At 41.2% G+C, this 18,600-nt stretch overlaps 1 protein-coding gene across 4 annotated transcripts in view; it reads left to right on the top strand.

Moving 5' to 3' along the window:
• The window catches only part of mei-P26 (E3 ubiquitin-protein ligase meiotic P26), a 47,997-nt gene that overhangs the window by 10,246 nt on the left and 19,151 nt on the right, over window positions 1-18,600 (top strand). For all 4 annotated transcript variants that reach the window (XM_080178231.1, XM_080178229.1, XM_080178230.1 and 1 more), the window contains exons 11-18: window positions 672-741; window positions 992-1,053; window positions 11,053-11,127; window positions 11,558-11,680; window positions 12,054-12,126; window positions 12,945-13,017; window positions 13,964-14,149; window positions 15,058-15,145. In XM_080178231.1, the coding sequence (XP_080034357.1) occupies window positions 672-741; window positions 992-1,053; window positions 11,053-11,127; window positions 11,558-11,680; window positions 12,054-12,126; window positions 12,945-13,017; window positions 13,964-14,149; window positions 15,058-15,145 (750 nt within the window). The remainder of the gene's footprint in view (window positions 1-671; window positions 742-991; window positions 1,054-11,052; window positions 11,128-11,557; window positions 11,681-12,053; window positions 12,127-12,944; window positions 13,018-13,963; window positions 14,150-15,057; window positions 15,146-18,600) is intronic.

The raw sequence follows: 18,600 nt of genomic DNA, 5'->3' as shown, positions 1-18,600 counted from the left end.
GGGGGGGGGGGATGGAAGTCGACCAACTTTCAATTTTAGATTTTAAAGTACTAAAGTATCAAAGCTTAAAAATAAGGCCTTTAGAATATGAATATATCATTTATTCCTTTAACTCTAGAAATCAAAAACAAAAGTGTTCAGTAACACTTTTCAATCAGTTTGGGTATTAATATTCATATATTTGTGCTGTTTTCAAATAGGTAGGTATTACAAATTTTTTTTTTCTGTCGCATTAACTCTATACGAGCGTTTCTCTTGAAGGTGGGTAATGCAACATTCTCGTATTCAATGCGCAAATGGCACTTAGAATTCGAATTTCTTTATGAAACTTGAGATGAGTAATCCTTGGTAGGTCTATTTTCCCTAAATCGAACAAAAAGTTGGAAGAAAAACGGCTAACGGATGGCGGCTCAGCCGTTTAGCAGTTGCGCATTGATTACGAGATGGGTGCATTAAAAAACTCACCCTTAGTTTACTAAATATTTTTATTAGCAAATATTGATTTCTATTTACTGTTGTATAATATTTTACTAGATAAAATTCGGGGTTGGAGATGTACATAAATTCATCGTCTATTGTCTTATCCCTTTATATCCCTGGTCGATTTTCTGCTGTTCAGGGAAGCTATTGATGTATTTTTCCCCACTCTATTGAATAATTTTATATTTCAGTGTGCCCGAGAGAATTTTGGAAGTTTCACAGAGGGAGGCTCTCCGCCCTTCCATACTTCACATTCTCTAGGAAAATTATGTTTATCAATAGTTATTTATCGTTATATTATAGACAGCTTTCCGCGGATATTAAAATGGAAGATTAAAACCAGTTTTGTTAGCCCCCTCTACGCCGTTTACACCATTCCACGTTTACGTTGGGATTGAAAGAGTGAATGTATTTTAGCCATCTTCAAGTTTCACTTTATTTGATAAAAATCTGGTGTAACATCCAAGTAATAATAAATTAATTATAAATAAACATATTATATTTGCTATAGTCATACCAGAAATTGCTCAACGTGATGTGATACATGACGGCGACGATGACAGATATTCCAAGGTATTTACAGACAAACGGACATACAGATATATATAAAACTGACAAAGAATATAATAGAGTAAATGATAAACATTCCCTTCAATCTCATAATTCTCAGGGATCTAAAGGGATAAGCCAATGACCGATAAATTGATGTACGTCCCCAGTGATGATACACAAAATTACCCCTTCAATACATTATAATTAGTGGTTGAAACGGTTGGACACTCAACTTAATGAACCAACCTATCAAAATTCAATAATGTGCGGGAAGGATGCTATATCCCCCTTGAGGCTTAAGACTTACAGATTGGCTAGTTATAGAGCAGCTTTTGCAATAATAAACTACCTGGGTCTGTAATGCAGGGAAGGATCAAATTATCACAATCTCACCAGAGGTTATCCAAGGGGTGCAGGGGGCCAGGACGGGAGTACGGTTAGGGTCTCCAGGCGGGGCCTCAGGGCATTTAATGGAGTCTGGAATTATTGGAAGATCTTGATGTTTAGGCCTAAACAAATAGAGTTATATTTTGGGAAATTTGGTGGAAACCTAAACTTCACCCGGCCTAAGCTATTGTCCTATCCTCCCCCCAATTACATTATTTGTTAATAGGGAAGGTGGAAAGGTTAATGATTTGAAGAACTAAGCTGTACCTGGATGTTAATTCTGGACAGCTTAGTTTTCCAAAGAGCCGGCAGACATTATAATTAAGCGGTCTGAAAAATGAAAATCTTTAAATTGCTGTTAGCAACCGCGAAATTAGAATGTCTGCCGCAGTGAGCCGCAGGCAACCCGTTGTTCTTCTCCAGTGGACTGGTGGCCTGAAAGTGTACATACATTAGTGTACATGACACTCCCGGCAAGAAAAAGAAGAACATAGGGGTGCGGGTTGATCACTGCAGTTTACAGAAGATAGGAAGAACGATACGCCCAGCAGCAATAGCCTTCAATGTGTTTTTTTTTTTTTTTTTTTTTTTTTTTTTTTTTTTTTTTTATGGGGCGTATCGTTTACAATGGGTTAAAATAAATAAATAAATAACTATTTTGTAAACAATTTTAAATTTACAATATATGATTAATACTAATCCAGGTTTTCTTCGGCTGGAATCAATCCTCATAAGTGGGGTAAACTTCTTGGGGTAATCAATCATTTAATAATAAGATTATTAAAGACATTAGGCAGCATCTACTTGTTGTAAGATAACATTTAATAATGAGATTATTAAAGTTATTAAAGGGAGTGTGAACCTTTAAGCAGGATTTTTCTTTTGTAGTAATTGAATATTTAATAATGACATTATTAAAATCAATGTGCAGGATTATGTAATGTAATGAGGTAGGGTTTTTTATCTTCGACACTTACAGCCTTTATTAATAGCAGAGTTGAATTTTAGACATGCATAACATCGTAATGCTTGTCGGTTAAGTTATATTTTTTCGGCAATTACAGCCTTTATTAGTTGCAGATTTGAAATTGGAAACGCAAAACATCGTAATGCGTGTCCGTGAGGTTAATTATTATCTTCGGCAAATTCAGCCTATGGCAAATTCAGCCAAAGTTTAACGGGTGTAACTCATTTGCGACGCATTGTGTTAACCCGTTTCAGGAACGGTTTTATTAGGTTTTTTGCTCTGAAGCGTATGACTCGTCACACTTGGAGGCTGCGGACCTGATTTGGTCAACTAGTGCGAGCTCGTCCTCGGAGAACAGGATGGCAATGTGCCGGACACTTCTTCTGGTTTCATGAAACTCTTCCTTCCAGTGTTTCCGCCAACGGATAATTACCTGACGGACGATACCATCATCAGAAGTGATGAGGTGTAGGACCTGGCCAAGGCGCCAGAGTTGATCGCCAATCAACTCATCTGGGGACCGGAGGAAAACAACGATATCCATTTCTTTTGGTTGTGGACCTGTTTTGCCAAATTTCTTTGGTCTTGGAATGTAATCTGGAAGGCGTTCATACAGCCAGATCTGCCACCATGATTGATAGAGGCGTTCCATCTGTTCCAATAGGCGGGATGGTTGCTCTACCCTCATTGGTCCAGTGGGTGCACGCCTGTTATTCCTGCCGTGTATCAGACGGTTAGGCGTGATAAGGTCTGCGTGACCTATATCCTCCGTTCTGGATACCGTGCAGATTGGCATGTTGTTTATTTCATTGGCAATGTATGAAAAGGCGGTCTCAAAGGACATGACGTCCAGCTTGAGACCGTTGAATGTTGCATGGAACAAAGTTTTGATCTCTTTGATTGAGCGTTCCACGCAACCTTGATAGTTGTGGGCAGCAGTGGGACCGATCTCGTACTCTATGCTGCAACTTTTTCCATTGAGCGTTTTAGTGATGTCAGCCATGGAAAACTCTGATTTTGCTACGCCCTTGATGAGCTGTGCACCTGGGTCGATGAAGACCTTTTTAGGGTAGCAATAACGATGAACGAATCGTTGGAAGGCTTGAAGAAAAGCGTCAGTGTTATACTTCGTCATAGCATAACAAGCCGTTGCGGATGAGGCTGGGTCTCTACAGACTAGACCCCAAACCTTGACTGTGGATCTGTGGTTATGTTCACAGTGAGCTAAGAACGGACCCATTAGGTCAAGTTGGCAGTAGTAGAACGGGGGAGCAATGGTCAATCTGTTTTGATGGATTGGTCCCATTTCAGCTTCTAGAAGCTTGGCCTTGAACCTACGACAATGTGGGCAAGCCGCTCTGATCTCTTTGGAGAGATCTCTGCCATTAAGAATGTAGGCAACGTGCCTGGATTCTAAGAGTGTTGCGTTTACATTTCTGTGTAGTGCAAGCTCTTGATGGGCGTATAGCATAACGGAGTATGCTATTAAGCTATACCGATCGACTATCGGTCTAACGAAGTGGAGGGGAGACAAATCAGGCATGATATTGTCAACGTCTTCTATGTTAGTGCCCTCGACAATACGACCATTGTATTTGACAATGCCATCGTCAGTGACGACATTGTTGCCGTGGGCCTTTGAGTTGGAGAACTTAAGCACTTCTTTAGTAGCGAGTCTAAAGTAGTAATTCTCCGCCTTGTGGATTTCTTCGTCCGAAAGTTGGACGACCTGAGGATTTGGATGAGGGGGGGCCTTCAAATTACGGTACGATTTGAAGTCGAAAAAGCAGAATTTTCGAACAATGGCCATGACACGGAGAGACTTGGGCCATGACCGTTTGCACGGGTCGTAGAGATAATTCGAGAACTTGGTTATCTCTGCCGTTCTTTCCTGAGGTGATTTCGTATCACCGTGGAGGATTCTGACCTCTTGGGCAGCAGCCTGCTTCGCTTCCATTGATAGTTTAAGATCTTGGAAGGATTGGGCTGGCATGTCCTGGTAATCAAGATACATCCAGGGTTTGCCGTTTTGCCATTCAGAATTAGCATCGATATCCTTGATAGTGGCGAGGAAACGAGTACCCAAGTCGGCTATGTTGTTTTCAGATTCAACATGTCGCCATTGGTCTGGGGAAGAGAATCGGCGAATTTCGATGACGCAGCTGCGTACGCCAAGAGAAAGAGGGCGTGCATCTTGATGAAGCCAAGATAGCACAACGGAAGAGTCTGTGAAGTAGGTGACTTTTTCTACCTTGTTTTTGAGATTTTTGGCAACGGTTGTTGCGAGAATGGTGCCTACAACAGCTGCCCTGAGCTCTGCTCGAGGAATTGTGCTACCAGTTACAATCTTTGATTTGGCAGCAGCTAGTCGGACAGTGACCTCGCCTGTGAGAGACATTGACCTAACATGCACGCATACGATTGCCATGTTTTGACTAGCATCAACAGAGACTAAGAGATCAACTTTGGGCTTAGAATTTGCCGGAATTACGGACCGTGGGCACGAAACTGACGCAAGTTGTTGCATCGTTTCAATGTTAGTCACCCATGTGGGAAGCAACTTGGTTGGGAGACCGTCGTCCCAGCCAGTGGCGTAAGAAAGGAGGTCGTGATAGTCTGCTTTGAATTTAGCAGTCACGGGGGTGCAGAGTCCGAGAAGGTCGAAGTTAGAGGCAACTTGCGACAAGATTGTTCTTTTTGTGAAATTGTGTAGGAGAGCCTCTTCAAGACTTCCTTCTACTGGTGGAGGTCTTTTACCTCGTTTTGTTTTACCGAACGAGAGAGGTTTGACGTCCAGACTGAGAGTGTCAGCAAGTGGAGCCCATCGATAGCCGAGGTAGCTAACATGTGTGCCATCATTCGACACAGTATCTTCAGGTACAGCTGAAGATTTGACAAAGCTTTTGACGCTCATGCCTGCTAAGTCAAGAGTGAATTTGACTCCCGCAATGATTTTGTCTAGTTCAGTTGCGGAGTCTGTTGAATCAGAAGTATCATCAACATAAGTTTTGGTTTTGAGAACCTGGGCACCTGCAGTATGTTCAGGATGATTGTCCATGACATACTGAGCTACCTGTTCAAGACCTTCTGCCGTTTGGTTGCCAGAAGGTTTAACCCCATAAATGATGGTGCGCATGATGCGCGTTCTGATGGTGCCACCAGGGGCAAGGCTATCAACCCACAAGTACTTGTGCCAGCGGAAATCAGATGGATCCAACTTAATCTGATTGTATGCCATCCGTATGTCGCATGCGAAAGCATGTGGACCTGCTCTGAAATTGATGTCCAGAGCTAAGATTTTTTCGAGTCTGTTTGTGCCCTTTGCTAGGACGTCGTTCAGACTTTTACCTGACGAGGTTGTCGCCGAAGCGTCAAATACAACCCTGACTGGAGTGGAAAGAGAGTTTTCTTTAGTGACGAATCGCCAAGGGAGGTAGTATTCTCCTGGCAGATTGTCTACAAGGGCGCGTTCCTCAGGGGATAGGTCATCAATGTCACATGAATAGCCATTCAATGCTAGTTTGTCATGTGACGCCATAACTTGTAGTTTGGCCTCTGGATCCTTCTGCAATTTTCGCAGCTGGGACTCCAGAACTTTGAGGGCCCTGTTTTTGTTTGGTTGTAACTCCTTAACCGGATCAGCAATGAAGGGAAGAGATGCTACGATCCGGCGTTCATCAGGTAAGAACTTGACGGACTTTTTTATTAGGAGTTGTTCGGCCTCTTCTTTCAGAGAAGTTGCCTCCAGAATGTCTCCGTTTTTGCAGTCATTGCAGCCACGGCATGCTATGCAACGGTAAGGTGCTTGAGTGCCTATGTCTTCACTCTCAAGATACTTGCGTTCATGTCGTTTGACGTGTTGAATATTGGTGCTGTATGTATGAGCATCCAGCGAAGCGTCCTCGTCTGTAGTTTCCTCAACAGTGATTGGACGGAGATACGGAAAGGTGTCGGTTTTGGAGTCATCCGCGCACCAATTCCTGCCACTGTTCAGAAGTGTTTCAGTGGTATAGCGGTAGGCAGACAGCTCGTTGGTGAAGAAGAGAGCAGCACCAACAAAGTTTACAGTCTCGGCTGCTTTAGCCCAAGCCTTGTGGGGGCCACCAAGTACACCTGTGTGGCCGTCGATACCCTTAAGTGGGCTTCTGTATAAAGATAAGCCACAGGGCAATGAGCAGATGCGCATTGGGAACAAGTAATTGTACTTGATTCCCAGGATTATGTCGACTTGGCCTCCGCCAATGACATCTGGTACGGTGGGGAGGAGCTCGTGGCCTTTGTAATGATTTGCAAGGTCACCATAAGGCTCCTTGAGGTCCCAACGAGGAAATGGAGCCGTCAGCGTGTCCATTTTTGCAGCAATTATAGTTGCGGACATGGCACTGTCGACTAATGGCAGTGTGAACTTGTCACTGCCATAGGGAAGATGGACGACTTTACCACCTGCTACGTTCATGAGGGTGGGTCCAGGTCTGTGTTCTGTGGCATTTAGTCTGGCCGCTGCAGAAGCTGAAACTGCGGCTGTGCCACAACCGCTGTCGTAAAAGACAAACAGCGGATTGCCGGAAAGATCAGGGACGTTTTGGCACATGAAAATGCCAGGAGCAGCAACATCAGGGAAGGTGTTGGGGTCGGAAACGTCAGGTGTGGTGTCAGAGGTTTGGAGATTCATGGTGATATTATCCATGAACAGAAGGTTGCCAGATGTTATAGGAACATCCTTTGGCAATGACTTGCGGAAATCGCCTAACCTCTTTTTATTCTGCTCGACATGAATAGAGCAGGCGAGGATATGCTTTTGCACGCGATGAGCGGACGCGTACTGGCAATTGTCAGCTTGACAGTAAAAGGTGGTGCGACAGTCGTTTTTGTGGTTATTCCACCATTCGTCAATATTGTCGAAATTGACGCTGGCGTCCATTCTGAGGCACCTGTGGCAGGCTTTTGTCTTGCCATGGAGTTGGCGTTTCTCCTTATGTGGTGTATTGATGTACACCTGGCATTGGAACAAATATGTGTGTTTGTTCTGACAAAGCGCGCAATCAGTTGGTACAGGCTTAGAAGCAGCGCCTGTGTATGCTAAGAGTGGAGTGGGCGTCTTAGCGGACTTATCAGAGGCCTTGCCTTTAGGGCGTTGTTTTGGGTCCTCCGAGGCCGAGAAAGTGGAGGCCGTGTAAGTTTGAGAAGCTGGTTTACTCCGGTTCGAGTTTTTATGACCCGGGTTGTTACCAGCATGATTGGACTGTTTGTTACTGGAACTGCCGCTGTTTGTGTTGGCATTGTTGCCGAAAGAAGTTGCGGTGCCAGTGTGGAGGGATGCCCCTTCATGTTGATTGAGCTGATATTGTAGCTGGCGGAGCTCAGAGTCAAGAAAGAGGAGAAGTTGTTCATAGCAATACTGGCCGTCTTCTTCCCCGTGCTCATCTGCACTCAACATGAATTTTCTAGACATCTCCTTAAAGTAGTCGCCTTTAAGAAGATTCAACACGGAGTTGGCAATATCTGTTTTGCCGTGATACAAGGTTTGCTCCGCGTCATTTTCTTTTGCAAATTCTTGGGTGTCAGCAAGCAGTGAACGGAGTTTTACCATCCATGTGATCTGCTGTTCCCAGTTGTATTTAGGGCATGGTCCAAGTTCCATGATTTTGGCCTTGCGTTTAGCTATGATGCTGGTTTTGCTGCCGTAGTGGAACGACAGCTGCTTCATACAGGCCTTAATGGATTTTTCGGCAGAGCACAACATCTGTGCATTGCCTTGGAGACATTTCTCTTTCAGTATCTCCAATGCTTCGACTTCTGCTATGGAAGGCATTGAGTCGATGTAAATCTGGAACTTCTTTTGGAATGTAAAGAGGTCAAGTTTATCTGTTTTGGCCCCAGAAAAGTGAGGGATAGGAATGTTGGAAGAACGCTGATTGAAAGAGTGTCCTGAGATAGGCACCCCGAAATGGTCCCTCAAGCGTTCAACGTATGATTCCACGCTGGATATTTCAGTTTCGAGCGTGGTGGACTGGGCATCCAATGCTGTCGCATCTTCCTCCATGTCCGTAAGCATCGCGTCCTCACAAAGCGTTTTGGCTTTATGTAAGGAACGCTGTGCCTTTTCGAGTAGCTCTTTGAATTGAGCATTAAGTTTATTGAACTGACCTAACTGCTTAACTTCGGTCGTTTTAAGGTCGCCGAACTTTTCGCAGAGATCGTCGAGCTCAACAAGCAAGGGGTCCCTTTTTTGTTTTACCCTTGCTTGTTTTACCGCATATGTTGTAGGATTTATGCGGTTGGGGATGGGAGCTGTTTGCTGGGGCATAGTTGCAGCAGGAACAGCTGTGGCCTGAGTCGTAACTGCTGGAGGCACAATTACTTGGCCATCACATGGTAAGGTACCTGCCTCGGATCCGACTGCTGAAGTGGTAGTCGAGTCGTCAGAGCAAGTAGAGAGAGGTACTGCTGGAGCAGCAGTCGTCGTAATCGGTTGAGCTTTCAAACGTGATGTACGATGTTCATGAATGAACTCGATTTTTGAGCGCATGGCTATACGTAGCTGTAACGCTTTGTTCATGTCAGCTTCGGTGACCCTTGGGTCTGGGCTGTTGCGAAAGAAAGCTATGATGTGGCGAATTGACGAGGCTTTTTCTTCCAACAATGATAGACTATTGTCTAGCTTTTCAATGCTAAACCTGTCAGGGTTATTTATGATGCTCTGACAGTCTTCGTCTATCATCATGCACACATCGCATTCGATGATGAGTTTGGTTGCCTCATCAGTCATGGTTGGGGTTTGTGCTGTATCAAGCGCAGATAGATCGACACTAATATTGTGTGTCGATGTGGAAGCGTTATAAGCGGAGCCTGGGAGGTGGTCGTGTAATGGGAACTGTTCAGGGTTATAAAAAACCTCGTCCTGAACCTCTTTCTGTAAATCTTCAGAATAGAGTTGTTCCAAAGCTTCTTCAAGAATTGAAGCTGATTTTTGGAAGGATGGTATGGGGGAATAATTATCCCAATCTAGTTGCTGTGGGGCTAGCTCAAACTCTTCAGTATCTGTAGGGGTTGTGGGGGTTTGTGGTGAAAGGCCGTTATACGGATGTATAACGGGAAAAGCTACCAGTGGATCAACAGGTGAGGAGGGTAAGTGGGGGGCTGCAAGTAGTTGGGGAGCTGCAGGGGGTGTAGGGAATCCTCGGATAGGTGACGGGGATGGGCTACGGTGGTGGCTATTTTGGCCTGGGGGGGTGCGACTAACGCTGGGCCTGCGTGAGGAAACGACGGGCCTAGAGTTGCGGTCAACCGGTTTTTGCCGTTGAAGTAGCGCTTTTTTTGTTTTAAGGAGTTTTTTGGCGCGTAATTCAAACGGGGTGTTGAGTTTATGTTTTTTGGCTAAAACTCTGACGGTTTTAGGCCGACGACTCGCAACAGTCGCAGAGTCGGATTGTGAACGTTTGGTGTGAGAAGGGGTGGGGTGTGAGTTAGATGGATGATAGAGGGTGTTATGCCTTGAGCGTGTAATTGCTCCGGGCGGTTTAGTGAGAAAAATCTCCTTCATTGACCACTGAATGCTATTGTTAATTTATTTATTTAAATTATACCTCTCTTTAGCTTATATTTTTTTTTTTTTTTTTTGGTGTTTTTATATTTTTGTGTTTTTACAACAAATAAATGATGAGGGGAGAATCTTCACCGAATTTTTGTTGTCTTTAATATGGCGCAGTATGGCAGGGACCGCAAGCTATCAGGGAGATGAAAAGGGGTAGGGGGGAAAACAGGTTCAGATTATTTAACAGCTATATTGTTAAATAAGAGGACAAGGAGTTGTCCTATGGGTAGGGAGAAAAACAGGTTCGGATTACTTAACAGTTATTGTTAAATAAGAGGACAAGGAGTTGTCCTATGGGTGGGTGGCACTTAGTTGTAAAGCACCTCAGCAGCTGTACAGAATTAACAGTCTGTAAACATCAATGTGCGGGAAGGATGCTATATCCCCCTTGAGGCTTAAGACTTACAGATTGGCTAGTTATAGAGCAGCTTTTGCAATAATAAACTACCTGGGTCTGTAATGCAGGGAAGGATCAAATTATCACAATCTCACCAGAGGTTATCCAAGGGGTGCAGGGGGCCAGGACGGGAGTACGGTTAGGGTCTCCAGGCGGGGCCTCAGGGCATTTAATGGAGTCTGGAATTATTGGAAGATCTTGATGTTTAGGCCTAAACAAATAGAGTTATATTTTGGGAAATTTGGTGGAAACCTAAACTTCACCCGGCCTAAGCTATTGTCCTATCCTCCCCCCAATTACATTATTTGTTAATAGGGAAGGTGGAAAGGTTAATGATTTGAAGAACTAAGCTGTACCTGGATGTTAATTCTGGACAGCTTAGTTTTCCAAAGAGCCGGCAGACATTATAATTAAGCGGTCTGAAAAATGAAAATCTTTAAATTGCTGTTAGCAACCGCGAAATTAGAATGTCTGCCGCAGTGAGCCGCAGGCAACCCGTTGTTCTTCTCCAGTGGACTGGTGGCCTGAAAGTGTACATACATTAGTGTACATGACAAATAAAAGTCCCCATAATTGACAAGCCAAAAATTAAGACTTTGTGGACTAGTGTAATAGCACATTTTCCCCTCTCTCTCTGCTTTAATTATGTTGACAAAATCACCCCCGTATATTTAGGCAATCACGAACATGCCCCGAGAGAAAAAGATGTCAACGTGTTCAGATCTTCTGTCCCCAATGGTTCCTGATCAGGCAACACACAGATACTCACATTATTTATACAGTGGCGTCGCTACTTCATTTTCACAAACACCTGCTTTTATGTTAACGTACTAGGTTGTTTCAAAAAGTTTAAGACAAAACACACAAAAATACTTCCTTTTCTTATTTTCAATTTATATAAAAATAAAGGGGTTAGTGTTTATGTGCACTACTAGTAAATACAATTTAGTAGTAAATAAGGCATAATTACATTTTCTCGCATTTTATCCCAAGAAGGAACGGTCCGTATTTCTTTTTTTAAATTTTTTAAACACTATAGGTAGGTATGTAAGGATCATAATCTGAAAAGATATCAGTTTGTTTCAAAAACACTGATTTTACCTTTCTAAGACCAGTAAATACTGTTCCCCTACATAATTTGGTCAAATAATAAATATTGAAGTATCTTGTGACCCCGCAGGGCTTTGTCTCCCCGGGGGAGCACCTACTGTCCCCTCTGCCCCCGTGTGAGGGGGGTATGGGTAGCTCCCGTCTACACTCTCCCATGGGATCTGAGCTATTCGTTAATCCACCTAGCCTACAGGTAGATAGATAGATATCTAGAAAGTTAACTAGATGAATAGATGGTTAGTTATCTAGATAGTTAGATAGAAAGATAGAAACTAGATAAATATAAAATGAAATGATATTTCAATTTTTAAACTATAGGTAATTTATCCATCCTCTGATTTATCAAAACTGAAGGATTTATGGATTATTTTTTATGCTGTTAAAAGGAACTATGCAGAAAGGATTTGGGTTGTCAGTAGCTTTAATACTTTTTAACATTTTATAAGACCTGATAGACTTCAGTTTATAGTTTCTTGTATGATGGTGTAGAATTTAGACATGATTTTGATATATAATTAAGATAGCTAGAAAGATACCTAGATGTCTTATTCTTATATATATCCTAGGTGCCTCAGTTTATAAATTCTGGCATGATGATGCAACAATCTAGACCTGCCTTACCTCCCAGACCAGATACAGGTTAATTTTGTTTATCATCATTGGGAATGTATATCAATTAATCGTCCAGATACAGGTTGTTATTTTTTTTTAATATGAATGGGGGTGTAAATCAATTTATCGTCCATTGTCTTACTCCTTAAGATTTATGCATATCATAGACCAGATTAAGTTTTTTACTTAGATATTTGTCTGTCCTGATACAAATATCTAAAAATAGGGGGGAGAGGGGGGGCTTTACTAAGGACCTACTATCGAAGTAATCTAATGAATTCTTTTTCTAAAAATCTCTTATTAACACCCCTAACACAATAAATGATAAGTTTTTGCTTAAATTAAAGATAAAGTAACTTTCTCTTTAGGGGCTAGGGGATTAAGCACTTCATCAAAGACTAAACGTTGATTATTACATTTATTCAATATAACAGTGTTCTGGAGCCGGAGCCGGGAGCCGGGAGCAGCAACATTTTTGGTGGAGCCGGAGCCGTATTTTTCGTTAAAAACGGCTCCGGCTCCGGACTAGCAAAAAATGATTTTTTTAAGTAATATTATAATTTGGTAACGGTCTATTTCCATATAATAAACTGAAAAACTATTGTTACTTAACAAATAGACACACATCCTTCTACTTTTATATAGCTTTAATCAAATGAAAGCAAAATATTTTATATTATTTATTTTATTTTATCAAATTCAATAATAAAAAAAAATTGATATATTTAATTTAAGGTAGGAGCCGGAGCCGCATCAAAATTATACGGCTCCGCCACCCTGCGATATAACATAAGATTTTCTGTATTAAACCAGAATGGTCGTTTGTGAGATCTTAATCTATTTAGGTGGAAGTACAAGATCAGGAAGTCAGTTGTTAACTGGTCCAGATACCAGCCCTGCTCATCTAGGATATCCAGGGTAAGATAGATAGATAGATAGTGAGATAGATAGTAAGAAAGATAGATAGACAGATAGATAGATAGATAGATAGATAGATAGATAGATATATAGTTCGATAGATAGATAGTCAGTTGTTAACTGGTCCAGATACCAGCCCAGCTCATCTAGGATTATCCAGGGTAAGATAGATAGATAGATAGAGATATATATAGACAGATAGATAGTTAGTGAGATATATAGATCGATAAATAGATAGTTAGTTGTTAACTGGTCCAGATACCAGCCCAGCTCATCTAGGATATCATTATCTAGGGTAAGATAGATAGACAGTGAGATAGATAGATATATAGACAGATAGATAGTTAGTGAGATACAGATAGATAGATAGATAGACAAGACATATAATCAGTTGTTAACTGGTCCAGATACTAGCCCTGCTCATCTAGGATATCCAGGGTAAGATAGATAGATAGATAGTGAGATATACAGATAGATAGTGAGATAGATAGACAGATAGTCAGTTGTTAACTGGTCCAGATACTAGCCCTGCTCATCTAGGATATCCAGGGTAAGATAGATAGTGAGATTGATAGATAGATAGATATATTAATATCCTTGGTAAAATAGATAGATAGATAGTTAAAGAGATAGTCGGAGAATGTTAACCCTCTGGTTTTATAGTACACCATAAAAATCAGTAGAGGCCTCCCTCTTTCCTTTTAAGTATAAATTTTGCTCACCTCTCTTTTGTTTCAATCATTTAAAAAGCGAAGCTTTTCTAAAATTAGGGTTGGTCCGGTTAGCTGTATTCCTTCATGTTAGAATTACCCTATCTATTTGATACTTTGCATGATGATTACTATAACCATAAGGCACGATTTAGGAAGTAACCAGAAAATTCCGTAGGTCCTGATTTAAAACATGGTGATTTTTAATTTTTTTTGATAAAAATTTTTCTTTTTAGGCGGCGCATGGGCACCTCCCACCCAGATCTCTATCGCGGCCACACACCCCCACCCTTTGGGCGGGGACACACGCCTCCCCTGACCGGGGGACGGGGACACACCCCACCCCTGGGTGGGCGGGGGATAACTCCGCCCCTCCTGGGCCAGGATATGCTGTCTTCGCAACACTCAAGGACTGATTACAGGTATGACAGACAAATTAATAGACTAACAGAGAGACAGACATACCACCCACAGACAAATAAATATACATTCTGACCGATAAATATACATTCAAACTGATAGATAGGCAGATAGATAGATAAATAGACAGATGGAAATATTGACAGACATATATTCATTCCGACAGATAAATATCGATTAAGAAAAATAGATTATATACTGGCAGGCAGATTGATAGACAGATAGACTGACTGAGAGAAAAAAAGACAGACAGATAATTAGATAGACTTACAGATAGATAGATAGACTGACGAAAAGTTATATAGACTGACTCAGTTAGACAGATAGATGGATAGAATAACAAACAAACAAATAGATAGACTGACATATTGATGGATTAGCATACAGATAGATAGACATTCAAATAGACAGATGGATAGACTGATAGATAGACAGACACGAAGAAAGATTCTCATACAGATAGATGGACTTACGTATGGAAATGAACATGAAACAGAGGAAATAATGATAGAAACAAAAGAAAATTCAGAATTCGAATATAGTTATTTCTCGTATCGTATTGTAAACGACTTTCCGCGGATATAGAATGTACAATTATAAGATTAAAACTAGTTTTTTTTAGCCCCGTGGTGCCGAAGGCACCGGCTAAAAAAACTAGTTTTAATCTTATGATTGTACATTTCTATATTCGTAGAAAACTGGATATAATACGATGCTAGACATAGTTTTTTCGTATGGATGAGAACCGGTTCCTATCCACCGGATTCGAATGAATACGAGAAAAATTATTTTAGTCATATAAACAAACAAATAAACCTGATTTATAAAGTAATTTTTAAACCTAATTATACCTAATCTTAAACCTACCTATTGCAATTACTTTTTGATACAAATATTTTGCTTATTTCAGTTTGGCTCAGTTGGCAGAAAAGTTAGAGAGATCAAATTCTGGACCTACTCCTGGTATAACTCTAGCTGATCTGTTTCATGCCTCTGAGGTATCTATCTATCTATTATCTATCTATCTGTGTATCTATTATCTATCTATCTATCTCTATACCTATATGTATTAAAATTCTGGACCTACTCTTGCTATAACTCTAGCTGATTTGTTTCATGCCTCTGAGGTGACTATCTATCTATCCATCTATCCCATTGCCAGACTAAAAACTGGGAGGATCCTGTGAACTAGGTATATCTTTCTATTTAACCATCCAACTAACTATCTATCTAGCTATCTATCCAACTATCTATCTATCTATTTGTTTAAGGCCAGACCAAAGACTGGGAGAATCCTGTGAACTATATCTATCGTGTCGGAGCCGTATAATTTTGATGTGGCTCCGGCTCCTACCTTAAAATTAATATATCAATTTTTTTTCATTATTGAATTTGATGAAATAAAATAAATAATATAAAATATTTTGCTTTTATTTGATTAAAGCTATATAAAAGTAGAAGGATGTGTGTCTATTTGTTAAGTAACAATAGTTTTTCAGTTTATTATATGGAAATAGACTGTTGCCAAATTATAATATTACTTTAAAAAATCATTTTTAGCTAGTCCGGAGCCGGAGCCGTTTTTAACGGAAAAATACGGCTCCGGATCCAGCTCCGGCTCCACCAAAAATGTTGCTGCTCCCGGCTCCGGCTCCGAAACCCTGATTCTAACTATCTATCTATCTATCCCAGGGCCAGACTAAAGACTGGGAGGATCCTGTGAACTATATCTATCCAGCTATCTATCTATCTATCTAGGGCCAGACTAAAGACTGGGAGGATCCTGTGAACTATATCTATCAATCTAACTATCTATCTATCTATCTAGGGCCAGACTAAATGTGAAAGTCAATAAAAGTAGCGTGACTCACCACAAAACAAACATGTGTAACCATTCATCCAGGTAGACAGCAGCATTTCTGATCTCTGTAAAATTCACAAATGCTTGGTCTATTATCACTGGGTGCTTTAGATTAGCAGAAGAGTCCTCCCTTGGTCATTTAAAGTCGGCCTCTTCTTCTTCATGAGATTAGACACCCAGTCTGATATTTGGTCTGTGATCACTGGTATAAGTACCTAAACAAATAACATATGACTTGGCCTGTTTAATATCAATCTTCACATTAATTATAAACTGTTTTCGTTTTCTGAACTTTTTGTGAGATCCTTGGTCTATTACCTAGTGTTTCATGAATGCGAGATCCCCAGGTTGTGTGTATTGTCTGCCAGTAGGTTTCAGCTCTCTCTTTCTTCCTCCATGTTCATAAAGACCCTTGGGGAAGTAGTACTCGTTGTTGATCCTCTCAACCTGAGACTCTAGGATTTCTACCCTACGCTTGTAGTACTCCAAATCTTTGCCCATGGCATGTTTCTCCTCCTCAACTTTGCTTGCTACACCTTTCCATTGCTTGGAAGCAGTCTTCTCCTTGGATAGCTGGACAGACTTGGTGGCTATCTCCTTCCTGTACTGAAGTACCAATTCCTCGTTGATCCTGTTGTATCTTTCATGGCTGTTCTCAATGTCCGCTGCCTCTATAGCCTCAAGCTCACTCTCATTACAATCTTCTATGTCCTTCTCATTCTCCACCTCACATTCCTCAACATCTCCACCTCCAAGTGTTAGCTTACTTGTCAGCACCTCCGCCTCTCTGTCCTCCGGCTCTCCTCCTCCTATGCCCTCATCTTCAGAGAAAACAATCAGGTCATCAACTGTCCCCTCCTCCTCTACCAGCTGGGACTCCTGCTCCTCCTCCTTCTTGGTCTGTACTCCAAAAACTGGTCGTTCCGAGGATTGGTGAAGCTCTTCCAAATATTCGGCCAGTGCCCTCTCTCTTTCATCTTTAGTCCAGGGGGTAGATTTATAGATGTCCCATGCTTGCCATCCCTCTGGCCTTCTTTGGCTCCATGTCAACCTTGATCTCCTATATCCACCAGTTGACTTTGGTCTTCCTGACAAATTCCTATCTCCTAACTCCTGCCTGTGAAACTCATTAAAACGATATCCCTCAGTTTCAATAAGAGGGGGAGGAACTCTTACTCTAACCGAGCTTGATCTTCTCTTGCTTGCAGTCCCGTAGAAGGTGATGTTTAGAGCAATGAGGATGTGGTTCTTTATCTTGATCAGGCACTCGTAACTGGCATTGATGCCTAAACCAAGCCCTAACTGGAATTCCACAAAAGAGGTTCCCCTCACCCTTAAGGTTTTGTCCGATTCTGAGATCCAACACATGGCCATTTTATGCATGTTTAATGGTGGCATGCCTAAACGCTCATTACACCATCTTAGGTTTTCGTTTAACTCCCCAACTTTCTTCCACACTACTGAGCTGTTTGGAATGAACAGGCAGGTTCCAAAGATGAGCTTATTCTTCTCCTGTTTCTTGACGGCCTCAACTATCTCATCGAGATACTTCATTAACTTCTTGTTCTCTAGGGCACCTGCCCATTTTTGATACGCTAACACGATGATATTTTTGCTCTCACTCTGATCATTCACCGCATCCAATATGACATCAGTGCATGTCCTGATATCGTAATTCTTGAGTGATATCCATTTGGCTCGTGTCATGGATTCATCCCAAATTCTATGGGGCATCATGTAGCTGGCAAAGATATAATCCTTTGGAGGCATTTTTTTTTTAAATTCTCGATAAAAACTTGGTATGTTGTCTGAAAAATGAAAAGTATTTATGAGAAAAACAATGATGTGAACATATTGAATTGTTTGTAAACTCGCTTGATCTTTTGCTATTATAAAAGGAAAATTTTCATGGTTACACTGTGATTGGGGTTAAGCTGACAAAAAAATATTTTTGCATTGTAACAGACTTTGGTTGGTGGTGTTTTATGGATGAAAAGGTTAAAATAGAGATGACATACTAATAATTTCTGCGAAATTGTAACTATCGTGCACTTTTAAAGACATATACAACACTTTTTCTGGATAAAATTTGTTTTTCACTCATTTCTCGACGTTTCATGTTTCCTTAATGAATTCGTTGCGCCTGCGTTGCTGAAAACTCCAGTTTTGATGCAATGCCGCGTAGTTATTTTTCCGGGCTCTAAATTTTTACATTGCTTTATTAAGATTTTTTATTTCCTTTGTTCAATCGTTGCGCCTATGTTGCTGAAAACTTCATTTTTGATGCAATGCCGCGTAATTAATTTTACGTGCTCTGGAATTTTTGAGTGTTGTTCTTGAAAGATGTTGCCAAATCTTGAAAATTTGTTCAGTACCAAAGAAAATTATGTATGAAATGTACGTTTATATACAGAATGTTTATATACAATGTTGATTGATTTTCTGCTTAGTTGAGTATGATGTCCATAGTGTTCTTAGACATCATTCCCGTCTGTATCACACCCAGCAATGGTTCCTTCTTGACTCCTTTTTTGGTCAATATGTCTGCTAGCATGTCTTGTCCTTTTATCCATCGTACCTCTAGAATTCTCT

Source organism: Acartia tonsa, chromosome 12, assembly GCF_053477335.1.
Source record: "Acartia tonsa isolate MP-2025a chromosome 12, ASM5347733v1, whole genome shotgun sequence".
Classification (NCBI taxonomy): domain Eukaryota; kingdom Metazoa; phylum Arthropoda; class Copepoda; order Calanoida; family Acartiidae; genus Acartia; species Acartia tonsa.
Note: the sequence above shows the minus strand (reverse complement) of the source record. Positions and strands in the feature narration are given on the sequence as shown.